General features: G+C 38.0%; 1 protein-coding gene across 1 annotated transcript in view; it reads right to left on the bottom strand.

The window, feature by feature from the left end:
- Positions 1-24921, bottom strand: part of KCNK2 (potassium two pore domain channel subfamily K member 2) — an 88690-nt gene that overhangs the window by 48698 nt on the left and 15071 nt on the right. The window contains exon 2 of the mRNA XM_063290136.1: positions 23564-23681. Within this exon, the coding sequence (XP_063146206.1) occupies positions 23564-23681 (118 nt within the window). The remainder of the gene's footprint in view (positions 1-23563; positions 23682-24921) is intronic.

Here is a 24921-nt window from a genome sequence, read left to right as displayed (position 1 = left end):
ATGTTATTTTCATCACAGGAGACTGGAATGCTAAGGTGGGCAGTCAAATGACACCTGGAATTAGAGGTAAGCATGGCCTGGGAAAACAAAACAAAGCAGGACATAGGCTGATAGAATTTTGCCAAGACAACTCACTCTGCATAACAAACACTCTCTTCCAACAACCTAAGAGACGGCTTTATACATGGACTTCACCAGATGGACAACATCGAAATCAGATTGACTACATCCTTTGCAGCCAAAGGTGGCGGACATCTGTACAGTCGGTAAAAACAAGGCCTGGAGCTGACTGTAGTTCCGATCACGAACTTCTTCTTGCACAATTTAGGATCAGACTAAAGAGATTAGGGAAGACCCACAGATCAGCTAGATATGAGCTCACTAATATTCCTAAGGAATATGCAGTGGAGGTGAAGAATAGATTTAAGGGACTGACTTTGTAGATAGGATCCTGGAAGAACTATGGACAGAAGTTCGCAACATTGTTCAGGAGGTGGCAACCAAATACATCCCAAAGAAAGAGAAAACCAAGAAGGCAAAATGGCTGTCTGCTGAGACACTAGAAGGAAGGAAAGCAAAAGGCAACAGTGATAGGGGGAGATATGCCCAATTAAATGCAAAATTCCGGAGGTTAGCCAGAAGAGATAAGGAATTATTTTTAAACAAGCAATGCATGGAAGTGGAAGAAGACAATAGAATAGGAAGAACAAGAGACCTCTTCCAGAAAATTAGAAACATTGGAGGTAAATTCCAGGCAAAAATGGGTATGATCAAAAACAAAGATGACAAGGACCTAACAGAAGAAGAAGAGATTAAGAAAAGGTGGCAAGAATATACAGAAGACCTGCATAGGAAGGATAACAATATCAGGGATAGCTTTGACGGTGGGGTCAGTGAGCTAGAGCCAGACATCCTGAAGAGTGAGGTTGAATGGGCCTTAAGAAGCATTGCTAATAACAAGGCAGCAGGAGACGATGGCATCCCAGCTGAACTGTTCAAAATCTTGCGAGATGATGCTGTAAAGGTAATACATGCTATATGCCAGCAAATTTGGAAAACACAAGAATGGCCATCAGATTGGAAAAAAATCAACTTATATCCCCATACCAAAAAAGAGAAACACTAAAGAATGTTCAAACTATCAAACAGTGGCACTCATTTCACATGCCAGTAAGGTAATGCTCAAGATCCTGCAAGGTAGACTTCAGCAATTCATGGAGCGAGAATTGCCAGATGTACAAGCTGGGTTTAGAAAAGGCAGAGGAACTAGGGACCAAATTGCCAATATCCGCTTGATAATGGGGGTAAATCAGTGATTAAATCCATGGAGATTGTATCCCAAGGCCTACTGGGGGTGGGTAGGGGTTGCAAGAGCTATGGGCTTCCCTGGGAGAGGCTTGGCGCGTCTACAGGTATGACAAGAAGCAACGTAACCCTTTATGTCTGCAGTCATCTTAGGCCACCAGTAGTCTTTCAGAGCTCTATGGAGCGTTTTGAAAACACCTCTGTGGCCTGCCATTTGATGGTCATGGCAAAGTCTCAGTACTTCTTCCCTCAATGAGGGGGGAATGTATAATCGCCCGCTATGCCAGAGGATTCCTGCCTCCACATTAAAGGGGGAGGAAGTGTCTTGCGGGCCCCTCTGGAGGTCATCCATCCTGGCCCTGGCATATGGGTCCTGTTGCTGCTGAGCTCTGACTCTTGTAAATAGGTCCTCTGCTTGTCTGCCTGCTGCTAAAACCTCTGTCTGGTTCCCCCTCATAGACTGCTGAAAGTTGTGAGGTTGTAATATAGCAGCCTGTACCTCCTGGTGAGTAGTGGGGGTTTCCTGAATGGATCGAGACAGGGCATCTGCCAAACAGTTCTGCGCCCCAGGAACATAAGAACAAAATTGAAACAGGAGAAAAACTGGCTCCATCTGGTTTGGCGTGCGGTGAGGGATCTGATGTTTTGTAGAAGCTGTAAATTCTTGTGATCGGTGCAAACTTTCACAGGAAAGGTTGCACCTTCTAGCCAGTGCCTCCACTCTTGAAATGCTGCTTTAATTGCTAGCAACTCCTTGTTAAAAACGTCATAGTTTCTCTCTGCTGGTGAGAGCGTGAGGGAGAAAAATGCACAAGGAAGCAATGTATTCTCGGTTTTGTTTGTATATTGCAATAACACCGCCCCAATGGCAATATCGGAAGCATCTGAATGCATTATGAATTGCTTCATGGGATCAGGGTGCTTTAAAAGCGGCTGGGATGCAAACAGTTGCTTAAATTCTTGGAAGGCTGCTTGCTCTCTCTCCCCCCAAATGAATTTTGATCATTTCTTCAAAAGCTGTGTGAGGGGTTTAGCCCTGTCACTAAATTTATTTATGAATCTCCTGTAAAAATTGCAGAACCCTAGAAATCTTTCTACCTCTTTCACATTTCGGGGGGGTTGCCGAGAGAATTGCCTGGACCTTAGAAGGATCCATGGATATGCCTTCTGTTGATATTTTATAGCCCAGGAAATGTAATTCAGTTAAATCAAAGGCACACTTCTCTAGCTTGGCGAACAGCTCGTTCTCTCTCAGTCTTTGTAAGACATTACGTACATGGGTTACATGAGTTGTAGCATCCTCAGAGAATATTAATATGTCATCTAGATAAATGACCAGATACTTATCTAGTAAATCAGAGAAAATTTGATTCATAAATTGGAAAAATATGGCTCCTGCATTAGACAAGCCAAAGGGCAAAACAAGGTACTCAAATTTACCAAACCTGGTATCAAAAGCAGTCAGATATTCATGCCCCTCTTTCATCCAGATCAGATTGTATGCATTCCTGAGGTCCAACCTAGTAAAAATGTGTGCTTTCTGTAAGCAATCCAGCAGATCAGATATTAGTGGGAGTGGGTAATTTTCCTTGACCATGACTTTATTGAGGAACTGAAATCATGTACCACTCTCATGGGTGCCTCCTGGTTTGCCGGTGCCAACGGGTCAGGCTTCTTTGGTACGAAGAAGGTAGGAGCAGACGCTGGGGAAGTAGATGGCCGGATGAAACCCTTTTGGAGATTAGAATCCAAGTAATCCTTTAAGGTGGCTAGTTCCTTGGGGGACATGGGATATTGTTTCCTTGCTGGAATCTTGGCTCCTGGTATCAACTCAATGGTGCAATCACAGTCCCTATAGGGGGGGTAGTGCTGTGGCCTCTTGTTCGCTGAAAACGTCTGCGAAATTTGCATATTTGGCTGGCAACTGGACCCCCCCCCTGCTTCCGTGACTGCGTTGGTTGCTGGAGAGAGGAGAGCGGCTTGAATCTTGTGGTGCTGGCATTCCTTAGCTGGGAAGGAGATTGCTCCCATAGTCCAGTTCAACAATGAGTTGTGGATCTTCAGCCAAGGTGTGCCCAGGACTATAGGCACATTAAGTGATACAGTAACATAAAGTTGGATCCACTCAGTGTGGTCTCCCGTTGTTAGTTGCAAAGGTTCTGTGAAACTTCTAATCAGCCCTGCCTTGAGGGGCTGGCCATCAATGTTCTCAACTTCTATGGGACGTGGCAATTCTATGGTCGGGATGTTGAGGTCTTGTACAGTCTGTACATCAATAAAATTGGTGGAAGCTCCGGAATCCACGAGGGCCTCTAGCTTGACCTGGTGCTCTGGGTTTATATGCATTATGACTGGTAAGTGGTAAAAGGATTGCCTGGAATCCTCGGAATGAGCCCTTCTTAATTGATTGATAGTCTCCCTGCTGAGCTCTGTGGAGGGAGACTGACAGAGTTTCCCTGGTTGGAAGTCGAGGTGGAGGTGGCTCTTGGTTCTGCTGCTTGCCCTGGGGCTCTTATGGAATTTGCTTGGCTTCTCGCTGGGCAAGCTCTCACCATGTGCCCCTGGACTCTGCAGTAGAAACAGAGGGCTCTCTCTCTCTTTCTCTGTCTCTCAGCCTCAGAAATAAGCCTCCTGCTCACCCTGATCTGCATCGGCCTCTCTGGTCCTGAGTAAAGAGATGGTGTGGAGAGATCTGGAAATCCTGGAAGTGCTCTGAGGCCCCTGCCTCTCCCTGGCTGCATCTGTCTGAGCTCTTCTAGCCTGGCGTCTATGACCACAGACAGCTGATATAAACCTTCCAGGGTAGCTGGTGTTCCCTGGCGCACTAATTCATTTTTAATTTCCTCATCCAGTCCCTGTTTGAATTGGTCTTTCAAGGCACTCTCATTCCAGTCCAGATCCCCTGCTAACAGCTTGAAATCAGCAATGTAGATTCCCACTCTCTTGTTGCCTTGTTTGAGCTTCCAAATTTCCCGGCTGGCAGTGACCTCTCTGATAGGGTCGTCAAAGTGTGCTAGGAACTCTGCCAGAAAATTCTGGTAGTCATTGAGAATTGGGTCATTGTTCTCCACCATGGGAATAGCCCATTTGTCTGCTGGGCCCTTTAGCAGACTTAAAATGAAGGTGACTCTGGTTCTGTCTGTGGGAAACTCTGCCGGTCTGCTGTCAAAAAACATTGTGCACTGTGTGAGAAAGGTTCTCAACTGTCCTGCTTCTCCTCCAAACTTCTCTGGTAGACTGCCCTGGGATCTCAAGACTACTGGTCAAGCTGCTGCTGCTGCTGCTGGCAGCACCGGTTGTGGGTTAATCGGAGCTGGTTGTTGTAACTGCTGTAGCATGGTTGCTTGTAATGTGTTGATCTGGAGATCTACTTGTTGTTGATGTTGTTGCAATGCTGCTGCCAGTTGTTGGATGGCCTGCCGAATTTCCTGGTTTTCTGAAGACATTTTCCCAAATGTCTCTTCCTTTCTTCTTTTTGTTCCTCCCTCTTTCAATGGGAGTAGGGAGTTTGTTAGGATTGATGTCCTAACAGCCAGGAACCACGCTGAGACAAGGAATAGGTCTCTAGTGCTTTATTACTGCTACATAAGACAGAAAATCCTAACAAACTGAAGAAGCATGGGAAAAACCCAGACAGATAAACCCCGAAAGTTAAGGCAGGTCTGATCTGTGTCTCTTTAAATGGCTGCTTAACTCCTCAGTACTACGCATGCGTTTCCCCCCCTGGATAGGGGCCCCCTCCTGCTCACCATCAGTACTCATGACACATGGCAAGAATACTGGGGTGGGTTGCCATTACCTTCCCCAGGGATCGCATTTAGTCTGACCTCTCTGTCATGACCTTCCCGTCTTGGGTGGCCCTTCACAGTTTAGCTCATGGCATCATTGAGGTGCTCAAGCTCCAGCACCACGACAAGGTAATGATCCTTTGCTGAAGCAGAACAACTTGCTATATCTATATTTCCCTGTGATTAAATACAACTGCCAAATGTATTATGCATCACCTGATTATATTATTTCAAAGATTCATGTCTTCTGAATGATAAATATATTTATTATAGTCACCCAACATCTCCAGAGAATCAGGGTTTCTTAGGAGCCATTCAGAAATATTTCCCCATTCTTAATTATCTCCTAATATACCTTTGTGACTGGCTAACTGTAATAAGAAACAGACAGCCATCTTAATCTCGGTACAGAAATTTAAGAAACTTAGGGTTGTCCAAAGTATTTCTTGAGATAAGCAAGGACTATCTAATGATTTCATTAGGACTATCAGATCTGGGCTATAGAAATCCAGATGATCACTAGATAGATATAACAAGGTATATAAAGCTAACTCTTTGCTGACTTCCGCTGCTCTTTGAGATTTTTGCAAAGTCTCATAACGCTAGACTTTATCAAAGACTATTTGCATTACAGTATTTTGGCAGTGACATTCATAGTGTGTGTCTGTCAAAAAAGGGGTAGGTGGCAGAAGCAGCATTGCCGTATAAGTCCCCCCCCCCCTCCTTTGGTACATGTGATATCAGCTTGCAGTGTGACATGTTCTTAGCTATTAAATTCACTTGCTAATTATAATTTTAACTGTTAAAACAGAGGTGGAGCTAAGGATTTTTGTCCCATGAAAGTAGGAAAAAAGAGATTTTAAGATAAATAGGTACCGTAATCCAAATGCTACAGCACCAAAGCTTTTTAAAGAGGAGTAAGAATGAAATTTCTGAAAGAAAAAGGATAATTTTTGTTATTTGTGGCACATTCTCCTAACTCAACTTTAGGAGTAGCAAAATATTTGTATTCCTCTAAATCCCAGGAGATGTAATAAATTGTTATGTATTTAAAATGCAGGTGTTCCTCAAGCTATGCAAAGCAAATGACAATTTTAAAAAAACAGTATTGTCTGTAATATCTAACTTTATATTAATTTGTGCTCTAATAAGAATAGAAAAAACTAGACATTTTGACTCTACCAATGTCATGATTTGTCAGGATACCTCTAGATTTTCTTCTTCTTTACTTCCACCGTAATTTACTTCCATCAATCCAGATACAGGAAAATACATACAGGATTCCACCTTTCCTAAATATAGTAATCTGCTGCCCATAAGGTCACATTTAAAGGATAAGAACTACAGCATATGATGGTCAGAAATACTTTGGTTGTCAGAAACAAACTGCTATGCCACCAAAATCTTATACTTCCTTTATACATGGACAATAAAACTGAGTTTCATCTGGTTATAAGAAGAACATATCTTTGTCCAAAGGTCAAGGACAATTTTTTCATTAAGGAAACAGGGCCTTACCACTTCCTGTAAATCATTAAAGCACAGGAAGATTAGGGAAAGAGCAGCAGTAATGGAAGCCAGTAATAGTAAATTTTAATGACTTTTAAATGGCATGAATGTGTAAAAAAGAAGAGGGCAAGAAAATAAATGTTATATGGCAAGATGCCATTAATCCTTAAAAGCAAGTTTAGTTATGAAGATGGCATTTTTATTATTATGCTAAAGTAGAAAAAATCGTTGAAATGTGTCAGTTTAAAATGCTTTTTATTCCGTAGTGTGAAAGCTGAAACCATTCTTACATCAAATCAAATATCCAATTTTGCAACATCATCACAATTAACAGTGCCATGAGACTCAAAAAAATGTTTTTACCCTGGCATAATAAAAGAGGAAACACAGCAGAAAAGAGGGCTGTGGAGCACTTTCGATTCAAAGACAAAAAGAGTGTGTTGGAAAATGTAAGGATATCCTAGAGTGGTTCTCTGCACTGTTTCAGAGCAGCTTCACTCAATCCCCAGAAAAGATGTGGGTCAAATCATCCATTATGGAGGGTGGGAAGAAAAATGAAATGCAAAAAAATTTGAACATTGTTTCTTTATACATAGGATGCTGGCTGGGGAATTCTGGGAGTTAAACTCCATACATCTTAAAGTTGCTGAGTTCATTCCTGCCTGTGTGGTGAAACCTGACACTTAACTGAAAATTGTCTGCTCAAGTTCATACTTCTTGCTTGTTTCTTTGCAAGCTGGTGTGGGAATCAAATGTTCCTAAGTATTTATTGGTGTTATTATGATCATGAATATTATCTGCATAATCTACTGTAGTTATCTGACAATACACTTGCAATACAATTCATCTTAACATGAACCACATTTTGTCAGTTATAAATCTGATGAGCCACTCAAGGATTTCTTTCCAAGTGACTGTTATCCACATCTCAGAGTAGAAAAGTGCCAGAAAATGGTGCCATTGATGAACCCAATAGCGAGGACCATGGTTCAAAGAAGAATCAAACATCTGAGCTGAGGGGTAAGGAACAGTATTCTGAAGGTGCTTCCATACTATTTTCTCATGACTGATGATTAATTCTTTCTGGAGAATGAAGATAACAAATCTGCCAAACCCCTGGGCCCCAAAGCACCACCCCCTTTTTGAGCTGTCGTATTTAAATAGCTGGCATGTAACAAATTTTCTAAGATTATTCAAGTGCAACTGAAGAACTAAACTGTTCACTGTGGATTGAGAGTACTTGTGATGTACCACAGGAAGTGAGAACTATTTATTTCTGTTCTGTCTTGCACCATTTTGAAGGCTCTAGCATTGTGTACACAGAATCCAAACTGCGGAAACACTGGAATGTCTGAGAATTAAACTTTTACAATGTTACAAGATTCCTCTCTTGAAGGTTCAGACCAGCTTAGCTGAAAAATCTGAGAAAGAATATCTATGCCAGTTTATTCAAAACACATGTCCACTAGGTGTGTTGGAATTCAATTTTTGAGGGAGCCTTTGGAATCAATAATCTGTTGCTGAAACCAAATAACTACCAAGTTCCCTGGAAGTCTGCATAAACCACTTTAAGCTCTTTGGGAGAAGAGCATGACGATAAACAAATGGACACTCAAACAGCAAAAACTATCATCATTTCTCAAAAGAGATCTAGAAGAACCTTGCTCCATTCGTAATCCCTAATGCATGTTTCCAGCCATGCTTAACCAGATCTCATAATACCAATATAATCTCTATGGATGAGGAACTCCTTACAACAATGCTTGCTGTTCTGGTGAAGTAGTTTTGTATCACTGGGATTTAGCCATCAGATGTTTATGCACTGTATTTTCCAATCCAAGTTAGCATAGTTCTCCAAATTAAAGAACAGCAGTTGTCCTAACAGCCAGGAACCACGCTGAGACAAGGAATAGGTCTCTAGTGTTTTATTACTGCTACGTTAGACAGAAAATCCTAACAAACTGAAGAAGCATGGGAAAAACCCAGACAGATAAACCCCCAAAGTTAAGGTGGGTCTGATCTGTGTCTCTTTGAATGGCTGCTCAACTCCTCAGTACTACGCATGCATTTTCCCCCCCTGGATAGGGGCCCCCTCCTGCTCGCCATCAGAACTCATGACAGCAGTAGACACCAGAGTAATATTAGCATATATTAATATTAATTGAGTAATTTGAAAGACCAATTATTTTGAACTTCTTTGACAAAAACGAAATAAAAATATAGTGTTGAAAACAGGACAGTAAATTTCATCTGTACTGCAAATCAGAGAGACTATTCTCCAAAACAATTTCATCTCTTAGATACCACTAGCACAACAGCATATGGTTGAACTACAAATAGCTGTATAAAATAAGAGTGACAAGAATATGAGCTTCAGGGGGGCATGTTTCCTTCACTACACATCCTAAGCATCTATCATATGAGGTTAAGTGACCTGATGGTACTGCATTTACTTCAGACAAAATGACAATGGGATAAATCATTTTCCAGTGCTAAAAATAGATTGCTGGTAAAAGGGAAAATCTGGTCTTTGTTAAAGAAGAAGACAATTGATGCTTATCAGAAAAGTAACACAAATGTTCTTCAAAAAAAAAAAAAGAATGAAGAGAGATTACAATTTGTGCATTAAGTGTACTTGGAGTTCCACTTAACTCAGACAAAAAAAAACACTATCCCACTATCTCAGTGTTAGAACATTTGATGACACTTTAGCCAACGTTTTAGGGAGAAGAGCTTAACCAAATTAAGCACACACACACACACACAACTTCTGTTGAATATTTATTAGTCTTTGTTTTAATAAATTGAACATGGAAATTCCATGTTATTAATGCACCAATTTCTCTAATAATGAGCCTAAGTACCTCACTGATTTGGTTTAATCAGTGCTTTAAATAAAGCATTGTTTTTATGCTGACCTCTCTGCATGCAACCTGTATGATCTATACTCTGTCACTTCCATAACCCCATGGGTATGTGACATAAAGCGTATTCTGTACTCACCAGATATTAAAATATAGCACATGTCCTGCCATTTGCTAATAATGATTCCTTACTCTTTTACAGGCAGTCAGAGCTGAAAGGGCTGCCAAAACAAGGCCACTAAGAAATTAGAGGGTAGTATCAACCTAAGCAAAAGATGTCTAAAGTTTGCAGAAGTACAAAGACATTTTTAAAAAGCAGGCAGCTTCTACTGCTTCCCATCTAACAAATGACCCAGTGATGAGTATCATTTAGAAAAAAGAAACAGAACATAGGAGTTGGAAAGAATATCCTACCTAAAGAGAAAGGCTAGCTAGAATATTGTCACAAGTCCCTCTTGTAGATAATAATTAATAATTAGCACTTGTACTATTGGCAATAATGAAATGATCAGAAATCACACCCATGTGCCTTAAATGCTGCAATACCTAAACAGCACATCTTCAGTCTTTCTGTAATGATACAATACAAGGTGTTTATGAGGAAAGGATAAAACAGGATATAGAGGTGTGACAAAATTGTCTGTATTTTATAGGATGGTATTTAAATGCATGATGTATACTGTCCATATTTACGTGTTTTTATAATAATGGGGCTGCTCCTAAATAGTACATCTACTTTGAGTTGCTTAAAGTGGGAAACATCTCTTCCACCTGGCCTTTCTAGCATTAGCTCAAAAATAGAGTATCTAGCCTTCATAATACTCAGATTCGTAAGAATTCTTATCAGTCCTACCCTTCCTCTGTACAAGATCCAGTACTGTACCACTAAGCACTTTTGAGACCTACCATCTCTTAGGAAGAGAATTGTCATCTAAAATGATGAGCAAGCTCACTACTCCCAGAATCAAGTAACTTATTCATGTAAAGCATAAAAGTATTCTATTTCTAAAGGCTGTTTCAATGAAGACAATGGTTTTGCAACCATTGAAACACTTAGACCATACTTAAATTTGCACGTTTCAATAATTTGCTGAAAGATCAAGACCTTGCAAATGTAGTGAAAAATTAATGATATGGGGAATTAGTTAAATGTAAACTTTCTTGATGTTACCAGTCTTAACTTGGCCCAGAAAAACTGAAAGTTATTGATTCTCAGTCTTACATGTATTTCTCTCTCCATTTATCTTCAGTTTAAAGGCCCTGAATTCCAATTTTTGGAGTTATTAATGAATTGGAGAGGCAGAGGAAGAAAATAATTTTGTAATTATGTTTCACTAAATAGTTTTTTTTCAGTGCATTAAAATATACTAAGGGCCATTCCAAAAATAATGTTTGAGTAAAAGTTCTAAACTCAATAGAAGCATCAATCCTGAACTTGAATCCAAATGCCAGGATAACTACAGACCAGGTTTCAAAGATATATTACTTTTATAGGGTTGTTTAAAATATTACTCCTCCTATTTCAATCAGGAATATTATGAGAAAGTCCGCTTGCATGGGTGAAAGATTCTGTACAGAGAACAAATTTGGGGTTGGCAGCCCAGACCATTTCCAACAGCTCCCTTTCCCAGTCTGCTCCCACCTGACCTGCCTACAAAGGCAGTCAGCCACCTCATTTTTATGCTGCCTACCAAGGAGAGAAGATCCCTCCTCAGCAGCCAGCACAGAAAACAGCATATTGGCAGAAGGAGATTTGAGCACTAGCTGTCATTACTTATTAACTGCTTTTATTATAAGCTTAAGAAAGCTTAGCACCTTAGTCATATTTAAATAAATAGTGATAACTATACAGGCAGTCCTCACACTATCGACCACAATTGGGACTAGCAACTCCACCACTAAGCAACATGGTCATTAACTGGAAAGTCATATGACCATGTCCTACTTACAACGTCAGTTTGTCAGTTCCAGCTACAGTTGTTAAGAGAATCGCCTGAGGTCATTAAGCATGACATCACTTGACCACAACTTGTGACTTACAACTTACTGCTGGCTTCCCCATTGACCTTGCTTGTCAGAAGTCAGTTGTGAAGGTTACAGTTGATCATGTTACTGCAGGACACTGCAACCATCATAAATGCACACTGGTTGCCAAGCACCGAATCGCAATCACATGAATGCGGGGATGCTGCAACGGCCACAACTTTGAGTATCAGTTGTAAGTCTCCTTGTTCCATCATAACTTCAAAAGGTCGCTGAACGAGTAGTTGGTAAGCAAGGACTACCTGTACTGTGAGGGAATTCTACAGAAGATATTGTCATCCCCAAATCAGATAATGATTCTGTTTGTGTCATTTACAGTAATCCTAAAGGCATTTAGGATTAAAGGCTGGAATCCCATCATTGGAATGGGGAAATGGCTGATTCATGGGTGCTATATTGAAAGCAGTAAAGATTTGAGAAAGTGCTTGTAAGCGTTAGCTTGATGCCCATTCATTCATTTTCAAGAGATGTAAACCTGCCCCATTCCTGCAGATTTTTCAAGCAAGATCAACCTTGGGCCCATATTAAGATAGCTGAAAACTGAGTTGAGTCCCTAGCTGTATTGACAAGACCAGCATGGATGTATGATACTCCATTAACACAAGAAAGAGTAAAGTTAAAAATGTGGAGAATGGAGAAAATGAATAAGCCTCATGTAATATTAACCTTGCCTCTTCAAAAGAGTTGATAGGCAGAAAGTTTAATGAGATAATAAATTTCACTAGCCAGCTCTTCATGTCAATGTGATAGAGCCTATCACTGCAATCCACAAACGTCTCTGCATTTTGCAAATAAAATTGATAAAATTGAAGTTGCAACACTGTGTATTGCCTGAAAAATCCCCAAAACAGCAGAAAAGCCATTGAAATTCTGAAGTGTTTAAAAAAGCCCTGAAGTAGTTTGGAGCCACCCAATTAATTTCCCTTTTTTCCCCAAAACACAAGACTGCTTTGATGGTGATTCAATTAAAGCTTTGTTAAATCAAAGCTTTACACAGTCCTAAAAATACGCATTTCAGGTATGAAATAGTGCCAGGCTGAAAAATTATCCAAAATCTTTCAGTCTATGGAGAACTTTGGATAAATTGAGTTTGGATTGAGATCACTTACTCTGTTCAAAGAGAACACTAAATCTAATATGTATCCTGCATGGGATCTGGCACTAGTTGGAATAGTCCAATAGTCATCATGCAGGATATGAAATCGTGAGCCTTTCTTGATTAAGCAACATTAGGGAGCTTAAATCCCTGCCATGGACAAGTTCATCCCAGCAAGCTCAGGAAGAGAGAATGTTAGGCAGTGATATACTAACCATGTGATTATACTGTCCCAGCCACCCAAATGCAGAAGCCTGCTCTCAAAATTGGCAGTCTCCTGGATGGAGCATCTGGTTAATGAGATGCCTATAATCATCCAATTCTGTACTCTTTTGGAATCCACACAACCATAAAAATAAAAATGGGTTCTCTCTAGTCTGGAAGTACTTCTCCAGGTACCCCGGGAAGAATGATCATGTTCCAGACTCTAAGAGATAGCTTAATAATATTTGTTAACTTTTGGATTTTGACTTAGTTTCACACTGAACAAGAAGCAAGAATTGCTAATATAATTCTGTACCAAACTGTAAAGATGAAATTGAAGAAATTTATTTAATTTCAATACTTGGATAGCCTGAAATGTTTTCTTTGTTTTGCTTTGTTTTCTAAGATTTCTCTTTCATTTTTTCTTAGATAGTTTAGTGTAGGGGTTTTTTCCTTATAGCTTAATATATACCAGCTTAGGGGTCTTTAGTCTTTAATACAATAGCAATATAGTTGCAGCATCTAATATATATAGGCAGAATTACATATTACTCTGTAATGCTTTTAAATATTTATGAATTGTAATATTTTAAAACATAATAAAATTATTATATAATATATTGAAAAAGATGGATTTTTTTTTAAAAAGTGACAGTAACAAGTTAATGATCAGTATAATGATGCTTTACAACAGCATGAAGTAACTCAGTTGTGCCAACATATGAAAGATTAAATCAGAAATAAAAATAGATGTGTTAATTTGCAATGTATCAACAAAAGTAATAATTGTCACATTTGGACAAGGATTAGTAATGGTATTTTGGTGATTTCATAAAATTGAGAACAGAAGGTACCAACAGTTCTGTCATGTACTTTAAAATTTTAAAAAATAAAATTTCTCAAAAATAGCATGAGATTTTATGATGTTTTCATTTTTATTAAGTAAAAAAACAAAAACAAAAAGGCAAAGACAAAGACAAAGACAAAGAAAAGGGAAAGGAACTCATATACATACATAAAACAAGCTTTGCACTAGAGTGAAGGCTGAAGTGAAAATATAATGATAATAAAAAATATTAAAAAAGCAAAGCAAACTAACTAAAAGAGACATTATAGGAAAAAGCATTCTAATAGCCCCCTTCTTTTCTGTTTTTTTTCTTTTTTCCTCCTTTTTTGTTCCAACTGCTAATTGCTACTTAAAAGTTTTTATACTATGCTTTTGACATCTACAATTATTGATTGCTTGTATTTGGATCATTTTAATTACTTTTTTAAACAGTTTCTCTTTTTCTTCAAAAACCATATTCTTTCTTAGCTTGCTTTGCTCTGTAATATATTAACTTTGGTGTTGGAGAAGACTACTGAGAATGTCGTGGACAGCCAAGAAAACAAACCAATGGATTGAACAAATCAACCCAGAGTTCTCACTCAAGGCACAAATGACCAGGCTCAAGTTATCCTACTTTGGATACATTATGTGAAGACCCAACCATCTGGAGAAGGCTCTGATGCTGGGAAAGGTAGAAGGAAAGAGAAGTGAATGACCAGCAGCAAAGGGGATGGACTTCATTCTAGTGGCGATGAGTGCACTGTTGGGAGACTTGAAAGAACTGGTTAGGGGTAGATGATCTTGGAGAAAATCTATCTATGCGGTTGCTAAGAGTCAAAAACAACTTGATGGCACATAATCAATCAATCAATCAATCAATCAATCAATCTGCTATGAATATGTATAGTCAAGTTTTCCATTTCCATGTATTTTCCAATTTTAATCACCCAATTTTTATGGTTGGAAAGGTTTCTCTTTTCCAATGTGCCTTGACCCCCTGGAGAAAAAGTGGGATATAAATTTAAAAACCCAATAATTACATTTAGCAAAAGGACAAAAAATGTAAATGTAAGGGTGGACTGCCTGAGCCAATGCATGAGATTAATCAACAATGTACAGGGGCTACTGCAAAAAATACTGACTCCTGTGATAAGAAATTTAGTCTACATTTCTCCCATCAAGTCCTGTATTGTTTTTTAAAGCTATTTATTATTCTTTTGGTAAATGTTCTGATTGTCTAAAAAATGGTCATAATTTCCCAGAAATCCAGAGTTACAGAATATTAAATGAACCTATGAACCCAACTTTTCACTGCAATCTTCTTATTCCTCTAAGGTTGTCCAAAAATACAGGCCCAGGTTTTCTTGTTTTCATGTCCCAGCTAGTGTTAGATCCCACACAAGATACATGTTGGATTTTATGTTCTCTTTGATAGAGAGAGTGATCTGAAAGTGGAGGTGCTCTGTGACTCCCTTAGCAGGAACAGATCACTCTTTGGTAATTCTTAGGTTGACAGTTGATATAAGTTCTGATAGTGTAATGTAGTTGCTTGAAAAACCCAGATAGCTTCCTGAATGTGCTTGAAGAATTTCTCACATTATTTGTCTGTGATACTATCAATGCCCTGGTTGATCTATGCAATAAGGAGATGGCCCAGAAGTTGGTAATAGCTCTCCTTGGCACCACTAAAAATGATGCTTATTAATTTAGGAAATGCCTCCTCGTATTTCTTTGTGTATCAAAGTTGCAGAATAAGAATTCCATACTAGGAATCATTAGCATTAAAAATAAATTTTCCAATATGATAATGTCTTATATAAACCTACAGTGAAATCACTTGGAAAATTAGTACAGTTCTGGATACCACACCATAAAAAGGATGTTGTAGCACAGGAAATGATGTAGAAAAGCAACCAAAATGATAGAGGGTTAGAGTAGCTTCCTAAGAAGAAAAGACAACAGGTTTTTTTTTTTGCTTAGAGCAAAAATAGGTAAGAGGAAAAAAAACTAGTGGCAGAAAAAAGCATGAATGGAATGGAGAATGTTAGATTTTCTGTCTTAGTTTTGCAACTCAAGAGTCATCTATTGAAACAAAATGCTGGGAGATTCATGACTGATTGAGGAAAATATATCTTTAACAGTTCATAGCTCATCTATGGGGGTTATGGCCCACACATATGAATTATGACCACCAGTTCAGTTGGTTTTAAAAGAATTTCAAGCAGCATACGAGAAAAATTAGATGTGGGGGAGTGACAGAGGGAAGGGGCTATCCTTCTAAGCTTGCAAGCTTTCTAGTGCACCTGTTAGACACTTGGTGACACAGAATGCTGGACTAAATGAGCTATAAGCCTGATCCAGCAGGGGTCTTCTTCGGCTGTTATGTAGAGGGAAATTAAAATATAAACCAAGAAACTAATGTAAGTGTATTCTTAAAAACTACAGTGGGAGACAATTCTATTAAACTTTAAATGTAAAATAAACACTGAGGCTGTTCACAATATCCATTGATAGTACAGGTGGTCCTCACTTAACGACCACTCAGTGACGGTTTGCATTTATGATGATGCTAAACAAGTGGTACTTACAACCGGTCCTCGTATTTACATCGACCACAGCGTCCCCACAGTCACAAGATTTTGGCACTCAGCATCTAGCTTGTAATTACGCTGTTGCGATGTCCCACGGTCACATGATCGCCATGTGCTACATTATTTGCCAGCTTCCTATAAGAAAAGTCAATGGGGAAGCTGGCAGGAGGTCACAAATGGTGACCACATGACATCCTCACTTAACCACCCATGGCGATTTGCTTAACAACAGCAACCAGAAGTGCCAGAATTTCTGTTGCTGAGTGGCCCAGTCACATGACATTGCACTTTACAACTGCATCAGAAATTCCAGTCCCAATTACCATAGTTAAGTTAGAACTACCTGCAATCTCCATCCTAACATTCATGTGCTAACCAACAGATATAACAAAACAGGGAGCATTAATCTATACTTAATTCAAATGTATAGAATCAAACTTTTTAAATTTCTCATTCAGCATTTTCATGCTCCTGTTTTGAAAGCTGGAACATTAAAGTGAAAAAATGGAGTGGCCTAGGGGATTGAAATATTACCCCTTGATTCCTACGGTACATATCATAATTTTTATGTTGAATGTGTGCTTATTCTTTTGCACCATCTACCAGTTTGTCTATGTAAAACCTAGAAAGCAATGCTGGAAAGTAATACATCTATCACAATGGAAACTTGTATCACGTTAGCTTCAGACCTCTGTTTAGTCACAATCTCCCTATTATAGCTCAGCCTTTTTGCTTTCTAATAGTTAGTGTGATGCCAAAGTTTAGCAGCTGAGGACAAGGCTGTCTGAACGTCACAGCTGGCTATCATTTCTATCAATATGTAAAACTGGAGTAGCAACCCTTATTAACTCTTGGATGTGAAAAAGCCAGACTATTCAGAAGGGGGAGAATGGACATGAACATTTTGGGAAGAATGAAGGCCACAATGCAAAGTGGGTGGAGCCATGCCCTATGGGGGGGTAGGACCAGAATATTTTCTTTTGGTGGGTTGGAAAACAAATTTTGGTGTGTTTCCTCATTTTTCCTCCAAAATCTATTATCTGAGTTACAATATTATTTTCAGCTTAAAACATGAGGAAAATATGTTGCTGGGAATTGATAAATATATCCAGGGAAACAACTAAACAAAACAGTTCTGAGATCTTGGCTTGTCCACCCCTGTCATAATGTAAATCAAGACAAGTCCTGGTCATTCACTCATTAATGATACCAATCTATTTGTGCTATCAAACATAGAGTGTCTTGTGTCTCTTTTTATAATGTAGCCTGGACACATCTGTTCTCCTGAAAAATCTTTAGTTGCTATTTCAACAAATGCCTGCTTTCATTTTCTTTTGGAGCCCTAAAATTAGTACACTTTTTGGTAATAATTTTATTATGTTTTCAAACTGCTGAATAAGCAGAGCCCTTTTGCTATATTACAAAACTAGTAAAACAAGTAAAGCATATTAATAAATAAACAGGAATATGAACAAAATACATATGAATGTGTAGATATGCACTCTGATACTTTCAAGGTAAGGCAGATAATTATACTCAGGGAAGCTTCATTCTGGTACTTGCATACCAGTGTAACCCAACAGCACACTTACTTTCTTTAAATGAACATATATTTTCTAATTAATTTTGACCCCTGGTAGCCCTTTACATTCCAAGATGTTAGGGGGAACATATAGGGAATATATTTTACCCAGACTTGTTGACATTGTAAATATAAATTGAAATCTGTAATTAGAGGAAGGGGGTTTGGGCTGGCCGGCCAGCTGGCCAGCTGCCTGCCTTCCTGGTAAAAGGCAGTATCTTTCAGAAGAATGTGATCTTTAACAGCATAAAAACAATGTTTACAAGGCAATAGAGAATAAATATAGAAATAAAAAAAAAAAACTTGAGAATAATAAAATTAATATTAATGGCACAGCTAATGTAACATCTTGTTAAAGATTCACTAATCTTTACCTGTATCTCATCTTCTTCCATTGCAAGAGAAGTAAAAGAGAATAGGCTCTGCTTTGCTATGAAAATAATTTGAAAAAGTACTTTGGACCTCATATGAGTTGATATCCTCTCTCCCACTTATTAAAGTAATCCAACTTTCTTCAGGCTTATTGCATACTCTTACTTGAGAAAGACTAATGTTAGTAGCCAAGCATACATTATTCAGTTTTTGACCAACATCTGAAAAATGGGGAAACTGTACTTCTAAAAACCTAAAACCCAACTCATAAGACTTATCTGAAGGAGAAAGTCTGGAAAATGCAGAATTACTTCATAGCTATGATGATCCCAACAAAAGTGAAGGCATGTATCCACAGCTTCATTTGACTGGCTTGGTATTTATTATTAAATATATATATGCCAGCTTTTCCTTTTGTACAAAAAGCTTTCAGGACTACTGCTTTTATTTAAATAATAACACAGTAAAAATTAAATCAGAACAATGTAGCTGATCAGAGTTTCTTTCATCACCATGAATCAATCTGACCATTGGCTTTGGTGTGGGAAATAATTATACGTTCAGGTTTGAGCTGTAATTTTAAAGGCACTTTCCTGGGAAGCAGCGCACATCACCGTGGGCCTTTCCTCTCAGTGAACTTAAATGAGATTGTTGCAACTCTATATTCTGTAAGACCAGATTACGGAATGCTTTCTTTTCTTTCTTGTTTTTTGCAGCCTGATTTCCATGTGGTGGTGACAGTGGTGGGGAATTCTGTTGGGATTGCTGGTGGAAGTGGGGGAAATAAAAGTTCCTACACTACTATACACTAGTGTGGTTCCTACACTACTGATTCCATTGGTTTCACTATTGTGAAACCAATGGAATCAGACATCCCTTTCACTTAGTATTACAAGAAAAATGCAGATAAAGGTGTATACATTGCATATAGCATAATGAAGCTATTTAGAGGGACTCCAGGACTGCCAACATCTTGTGCACTCTTACAGAGCGATTCACTCCTTACAACAAGAAGAGAGACACTTCAAGAGAACTTGTTACTCAGCTTAATTTAGAATATTTGCTAAGGACTTTTGTTCAGTCAAATATTCATAGTTTACAAACATAGATAAATGGACAGACAGACAACTTTGTTATCTACTGTAATAATTCATAAATAGTTTTAGCCAGTTCCAGCCACAGGAAAATTTAATGGGAGAATGAAGCAGGTGGTTTACTTTCCCACTGAAAGTGAAGTTAAAACCGGTGGCATTGTTCCCAAGTAGACATCATTTCTCATGGATTAACACAAATTTATTTACTCTTCTCATTGTGGTAAGATTCCTTCTTACCTTGCAGACTCTTGCCAGACATCAAAGATAATGCAAGCCTGCTATTTGTAAGCAGAGATAGAGAACAATTCTCTGTTTCATCACTGGAGGAAAATGACACACTAGCTAGTCTTTGCCACTGCCAATTCCCAGCAACCCAGTGAACTCCAGCTATCCGCAACCTTAAGCTCCCTTCAACAACTCCAGGCTGTAGAGGGGTAGAATTTTGCCTCTATACATTTACCCAGCAAGTAAATAAATACCACATATCTTTGCTGGCCACTGCTAGCAGCATGACAGGACAATGTTCCAGCCCCTGGAAAAGGAGCCTTGTCCTGCTTACGAGAAGTTTGGGGTGAGTTGCTAGGGCCATCCTGTGTTTTTCTCCTTGGATAATTTGATTCTGCAAATCTGCAGATTTGCAAAACAGATCTCAGGTCTCTTTAGAACAGAAGGATGTTTGGAAGCCCTTTAACTAGCCAGCACCATGGACTCTTTGGATTGGCCAGATTGGGAGCTTAAGGGCATGGTTTTCCATCAATCACTGCCTGAAACCAACACCCTGGCTCAAGATCAGGACCAAGGCCGCCCCATTTTCAGCTCAATTTTTCTTCTATTACAGTTGATCTCAAGAACCATTTTCAGAGATTACAGATAAATGTCAGGCCACATAGCTTGAAGATGGTCCTGACAAAATATTAAATTTTTAAAATATTTTTTAAAAGATTAAAAAGTGGAGAACATTCTTAATATAACAAAAAGGACAATTACAAATAACTGAAAAAGAGAAAAAAATAAAACTGATAAAATTATACAATCTGTATCTAGTAAACATGCTTTTATATAATCCTACTACACTGGATGTTAGAAAGTTGTGACATACTTTTTCTTTCATGCAACATGCATTGTTAAAACTTTCTTGTTCCTACCATGCCTTCATGGAATCAGGGAGAGATTGTATATCACATACTTAAATGTCCAGCTGAAAAGCACATTTCAACACAGACTTCTCTGATTAATAATAAAATTCTACCAGCAATAACAGAGTTAATAGTACAATTCCCTATTGTTCAGCTGAATCAATAAACTACATACAGTAACAAGACAGAAAATGTTCTGACTTCAGAAGAAAGGCTTGTGCCTACAGGGGACATACACTGGAGAAAGAAACATTATTTACAATAAAAAAAATTGTTTGAACTCAGAGACCAGGACCATAATCACAAATGTGAATCTACAAGGATTTACTTTAGTCTGCTAAGTGCTAGCTCAGACCTGCCATCAAATATGGCATATTTTTCAGAATGTCAGTAGCTGCTTGCTATCTGCTCACTTTCAGAAAATAGAACAGTTTTGCTTGACATTATAATATGACACCAAAAGAACACAGGAGATTTTGATATTTTGTATAGGTCAGTTGCTCCCCTTGCACAGAAGCAGGAGTAATCTTAAACAAATATTATTCCATAAAATACCAAAGGTTATTCATGCCATATTCAAAGCAACTGGTGCTTGCCATAAGTGACAGTGGAATATAAAAGTGATTCAAACAAGCCAATAATAAAATTGGAAGTTATACAACTTTCCCCAGTCTTGCACCTCCCAGATATTTTGGACCAAGGAGTCCATCATCCACACCCAGCAGAACCACAAGGTATTGTAGGGTGAGGAAATCATATCTAGAGGGTGCCGGGAAGGGAAGAGTTCCTTATTCAAAAGTTATTCTTAAATGACTGTCAATATTGCCTATGTGAAATAAAAATGTTTTTCAAGACATTTTATCTGATGTTCTGCTCCCTTATAGCTAAGAATTCAGTACGGCTCCCTTCTACCCCCTCATATACACTTCTGAACTTTTTTAAACAACAATTTCTATGGCTGCAGTTATATGGAACAGCAATCTCAAAAATTACTATGACCAGACATGTGCCCATCTTACATGCTACTTTTATTCACACCAAATACTTACTAGAAAATGAATGGGACAGATCAATGTGTAAAATAAAAAAGTAATGCATTGACTTTAATGTAAAGAATCACAGTGACTGGTTTCTGAAAGGAAGATGTTTCCATATCTCTGTCATATTAGTTAATCTGATCTTCATTTTTGACATGAGGTGTCCAGAATTGTGTAGAGCTGTGTTTCTCAACTTTGGCAACTTTAAGGTATGTGGACTTCAACTCCCAGAATTCCCCAGCCAGCCATATTGGCTGGAGAATTCTGGGAGTTGAAGTCCACACATCTTAAAGTTGCTAAGGCTGTGAAATAGTGGTGTGTTGAAAATACAAAGACACCAAAAAGTCATCTCTGATTGCATCAATTGCAATTCAGTAAAAAAGCATGTAAGGAGGCAGTATTATATATCATATACTTAACAAAATATAAACTTCAAAACTAATTATATGGAAAATAGTAGAATTATTGAACTCATAGAACTGCACATCCAAAACCAAACGCCAGTAGTAAATGCCAGTCACCAGTGATAGCACTCTAAAACAACATAAACATGCTGTTTTGAAATCCTCTGACAAGTTAAGCACAACACTTTGTTTTGCTATTTCAAGCAAGTATATTTTGGTGGTCCCTTTTGGATTTGTTTTGATATTTCCCTTTGGTGAAGGAAATAATTCATTCTAGTTCAGCAATAGATTACTACAGAAGAAAAGAGACAGTGTTATTTGTAATAAAAGTTTTTCCAGTTCCTCTTTCAAAAACTTGGCTTGTATACATTTGTTTTCTTTTTTGGGGGTGGGGGTGGGTGGGTAACAATTGCTTATTTATTAACCATATTGAGTAACTTTTTTTTTTTTTTTAGAAAAGGAGATTAGAGCCATTGAAAATAATGAAAGACATTCTTAACTTTATGATCTTCTCAAACAATCAAGACAAGTTTACTAACTTCATTCAAAACTCTCTATGGCAACTTTTCTCAACCTAATATCCCCCAGATTTGTCACAACTGTGGCAGTTACAGTACAAGCCATCTAAGTTGGACAGGCTGAAAAAAGGCCGCCTTACAGGTTCATTACAAAACAATTAAAACATGCTGAAATCTCCCTATCCAACAAGATGATATGATAACATTTCAACAGTATAAATATACATTTTCACCAGGGTAGTTTACAGAATACCTCTTTTTATGCACTTTCCCATACATTTCTAAATTAATATATTTAACATATAATATGATTGTTTCTCACACAGATACTCATTTATGTATACATAAGATCCACTGCAGAAGGCAAATTTGTCTTTATCTTGCAGCTCAATCCAAGGTCCTCTGCAAGGCAAAACATGGTGAGAATTGGGTGCATGGCTGGTCCAATCTCACTTTTCCCTTCTCAGATAATCTTAGATTGGAGAAAGAAGAGGAGGAGTCTTCTCAGCCCTTCACTTGGACTGAAGATGTTGCATGCAACACAATTTCACAGTGACAAGATGGGATGGGATGTACCGCCACCTGATATCACTGTCTCTCCTTAAGTAAGTTTGTGTGTGAGAGAGAAGTAAATAATGCCTATGATGGAATTTTCAAATATTTTTGTCCAACAGTAAGATATTTAAGCAACATAATGTAGTTAGAATGTTCAGTCTGGCATCGTGCAACTATCTATGTAGTACCTGCCTTAAAATATGTGTATCATACAGTAGAAAGAATCTTGGTCATAAACTGTTGCAAGTTACCCAATACTTAATAAAATGCCAGATGATTAGATCTATATTTAGATTAAAGAAATTTTTCAAATAGATTAACTTTATAAAGTCCTCAGTTAAAATATATGAGAATAACTGTATGAAAGACAGTTATTGCTAAACAAAACAAATCAAACTAAAAAGCAAGTGTTCCATTTTAAAAAGTCTAAACTAAATCCAATTTACACTTACAGTTTTTGATTATTGATACGTATTTTTGTAAATATGTAAGAACACAGATCTAGCCAACATTTCTTTGTTGAAAACAGGACAATTAAAAGAGACAAAGTTCCCAAATAAGAATATAAACATATATATTTAGCTAAAGTTATTTTGGGTCATCAATGTTCAAATAGAATAATAAATTGTGTCCTACCTATGGTGGTAATAACAGTCCCCGCAAAGAAGAAGGAACTTCCCAAATCCCAGTGACTGACTTGATTTGGCATATTTCCTTTAGGATTGACTCCTGCATTTATTGCTGCCACAACTTGCTGAAAATTTAAAGATATTTTTCTCAGTATTTATGAAATATTAACAAAGATATTAGAAAACTCTATTCCATATGCTTGTGAAAGATATCTACCTGATTTTTTTAAAAAAATAGCCTAAAATGGGGAACATCTCCTAACATATTGAAACTGCTTCACTTCCAAGAGTCTCTGATCTAAGTCTGAAATATAATTAAGTGAAAATTATTGAACTGAGAGACAATGACTGTTCATAACTAAGGGTAGCCCAGACAGGAAACACAACCAGATGAGCTAATTTTACTTTATTGTTATGTTACATTAAAAGAATCTTGCAAGTCTGAAAGTAAAAATCTCCTGCCATCCCATTTTACCACCTGATCAGTTAGGGCAGATCCTTTCTAAGTTTCTTTCTCTGCCCATTACTCAGTTGCAGGCTCCTCCCCCTTTTATCTGATCATTCCCTAGGCAGCATCTCTTCTCCTCCCCTCACCCCCCACCCCCCAGTCTTCCAAGATCATTCTCAGATTCCATTACAGATGCTGAAAGATTCTATTCCAATAAAAACGCTTGCTACCTTATTTTTCCCAAATAAGCATCCTATTCAGTTCAGCTGAAAAGTATTCTAAAAATAACTTTGATTGAACTGCTAACATACATGTTAATACCTACACTTTATGAATAATGTATAGATCATGAAGCACTATGATATAATTACATAGCCTCTAATAATTAAAATATATTTTTGAGGACTTCTTTTGATACTGTTAAAACAGTGTTTCTCAACCTTGGCAACTTTAAGATGTGTGAACTTCAACTTCCAGAATTCCCCAGCCAGCATGCTAGGGAATTCTAGGAGCTGAAGTCCACACATTTTAAAGTTGCTAAGGTTGAGAAACATTGTGTAAAAAGAATTAAAACTGCAATCCTCAGCATGTTTACTCAAAAGTCCCTTAAAAGGATGAGCTTTATTTCTGGGTTAAGAGTTAACAATATTATTCCTATGGAAGGGTGGGGTGAGGTAATACAGACAGTAATATCTTTTACTGTTTCATTATCATATGATTTGAGATATAAGAATGGATTTTTCTGTTGATGCAAATCTTTATTTTCTGAGCAGATATTCTGCAATCTAAAAGGTTCTACATGTTATTTTAATGAATCTGTATTTGCATCTTAGTAAATGAACCTTAGTAAATGTGTTTTTTTATGTTAAATCCCATAGACCTGGTACTGGCAGAACACATTTCAAAGTAAGTACACA

The sequence above is a fragment of the Candoia aspera genome, chromosome 1, assembly GCF_035149785.1.
Source record: "Candoia aspera isolate rCanAsp1 chromosome 1, rCanAsp1.hap2, whole genome shotgun sequence".
Lineage (NCBI taxonomy): Eukaryota > Metazoa > Chordata > Lepidosauria > Squamata > Boidae > Candoia > Candoia aspera.
Note: the sequence above shows the minus strand (reverse complement) of the source record. Positions and strands in the feature narration are given on the sequence as shown.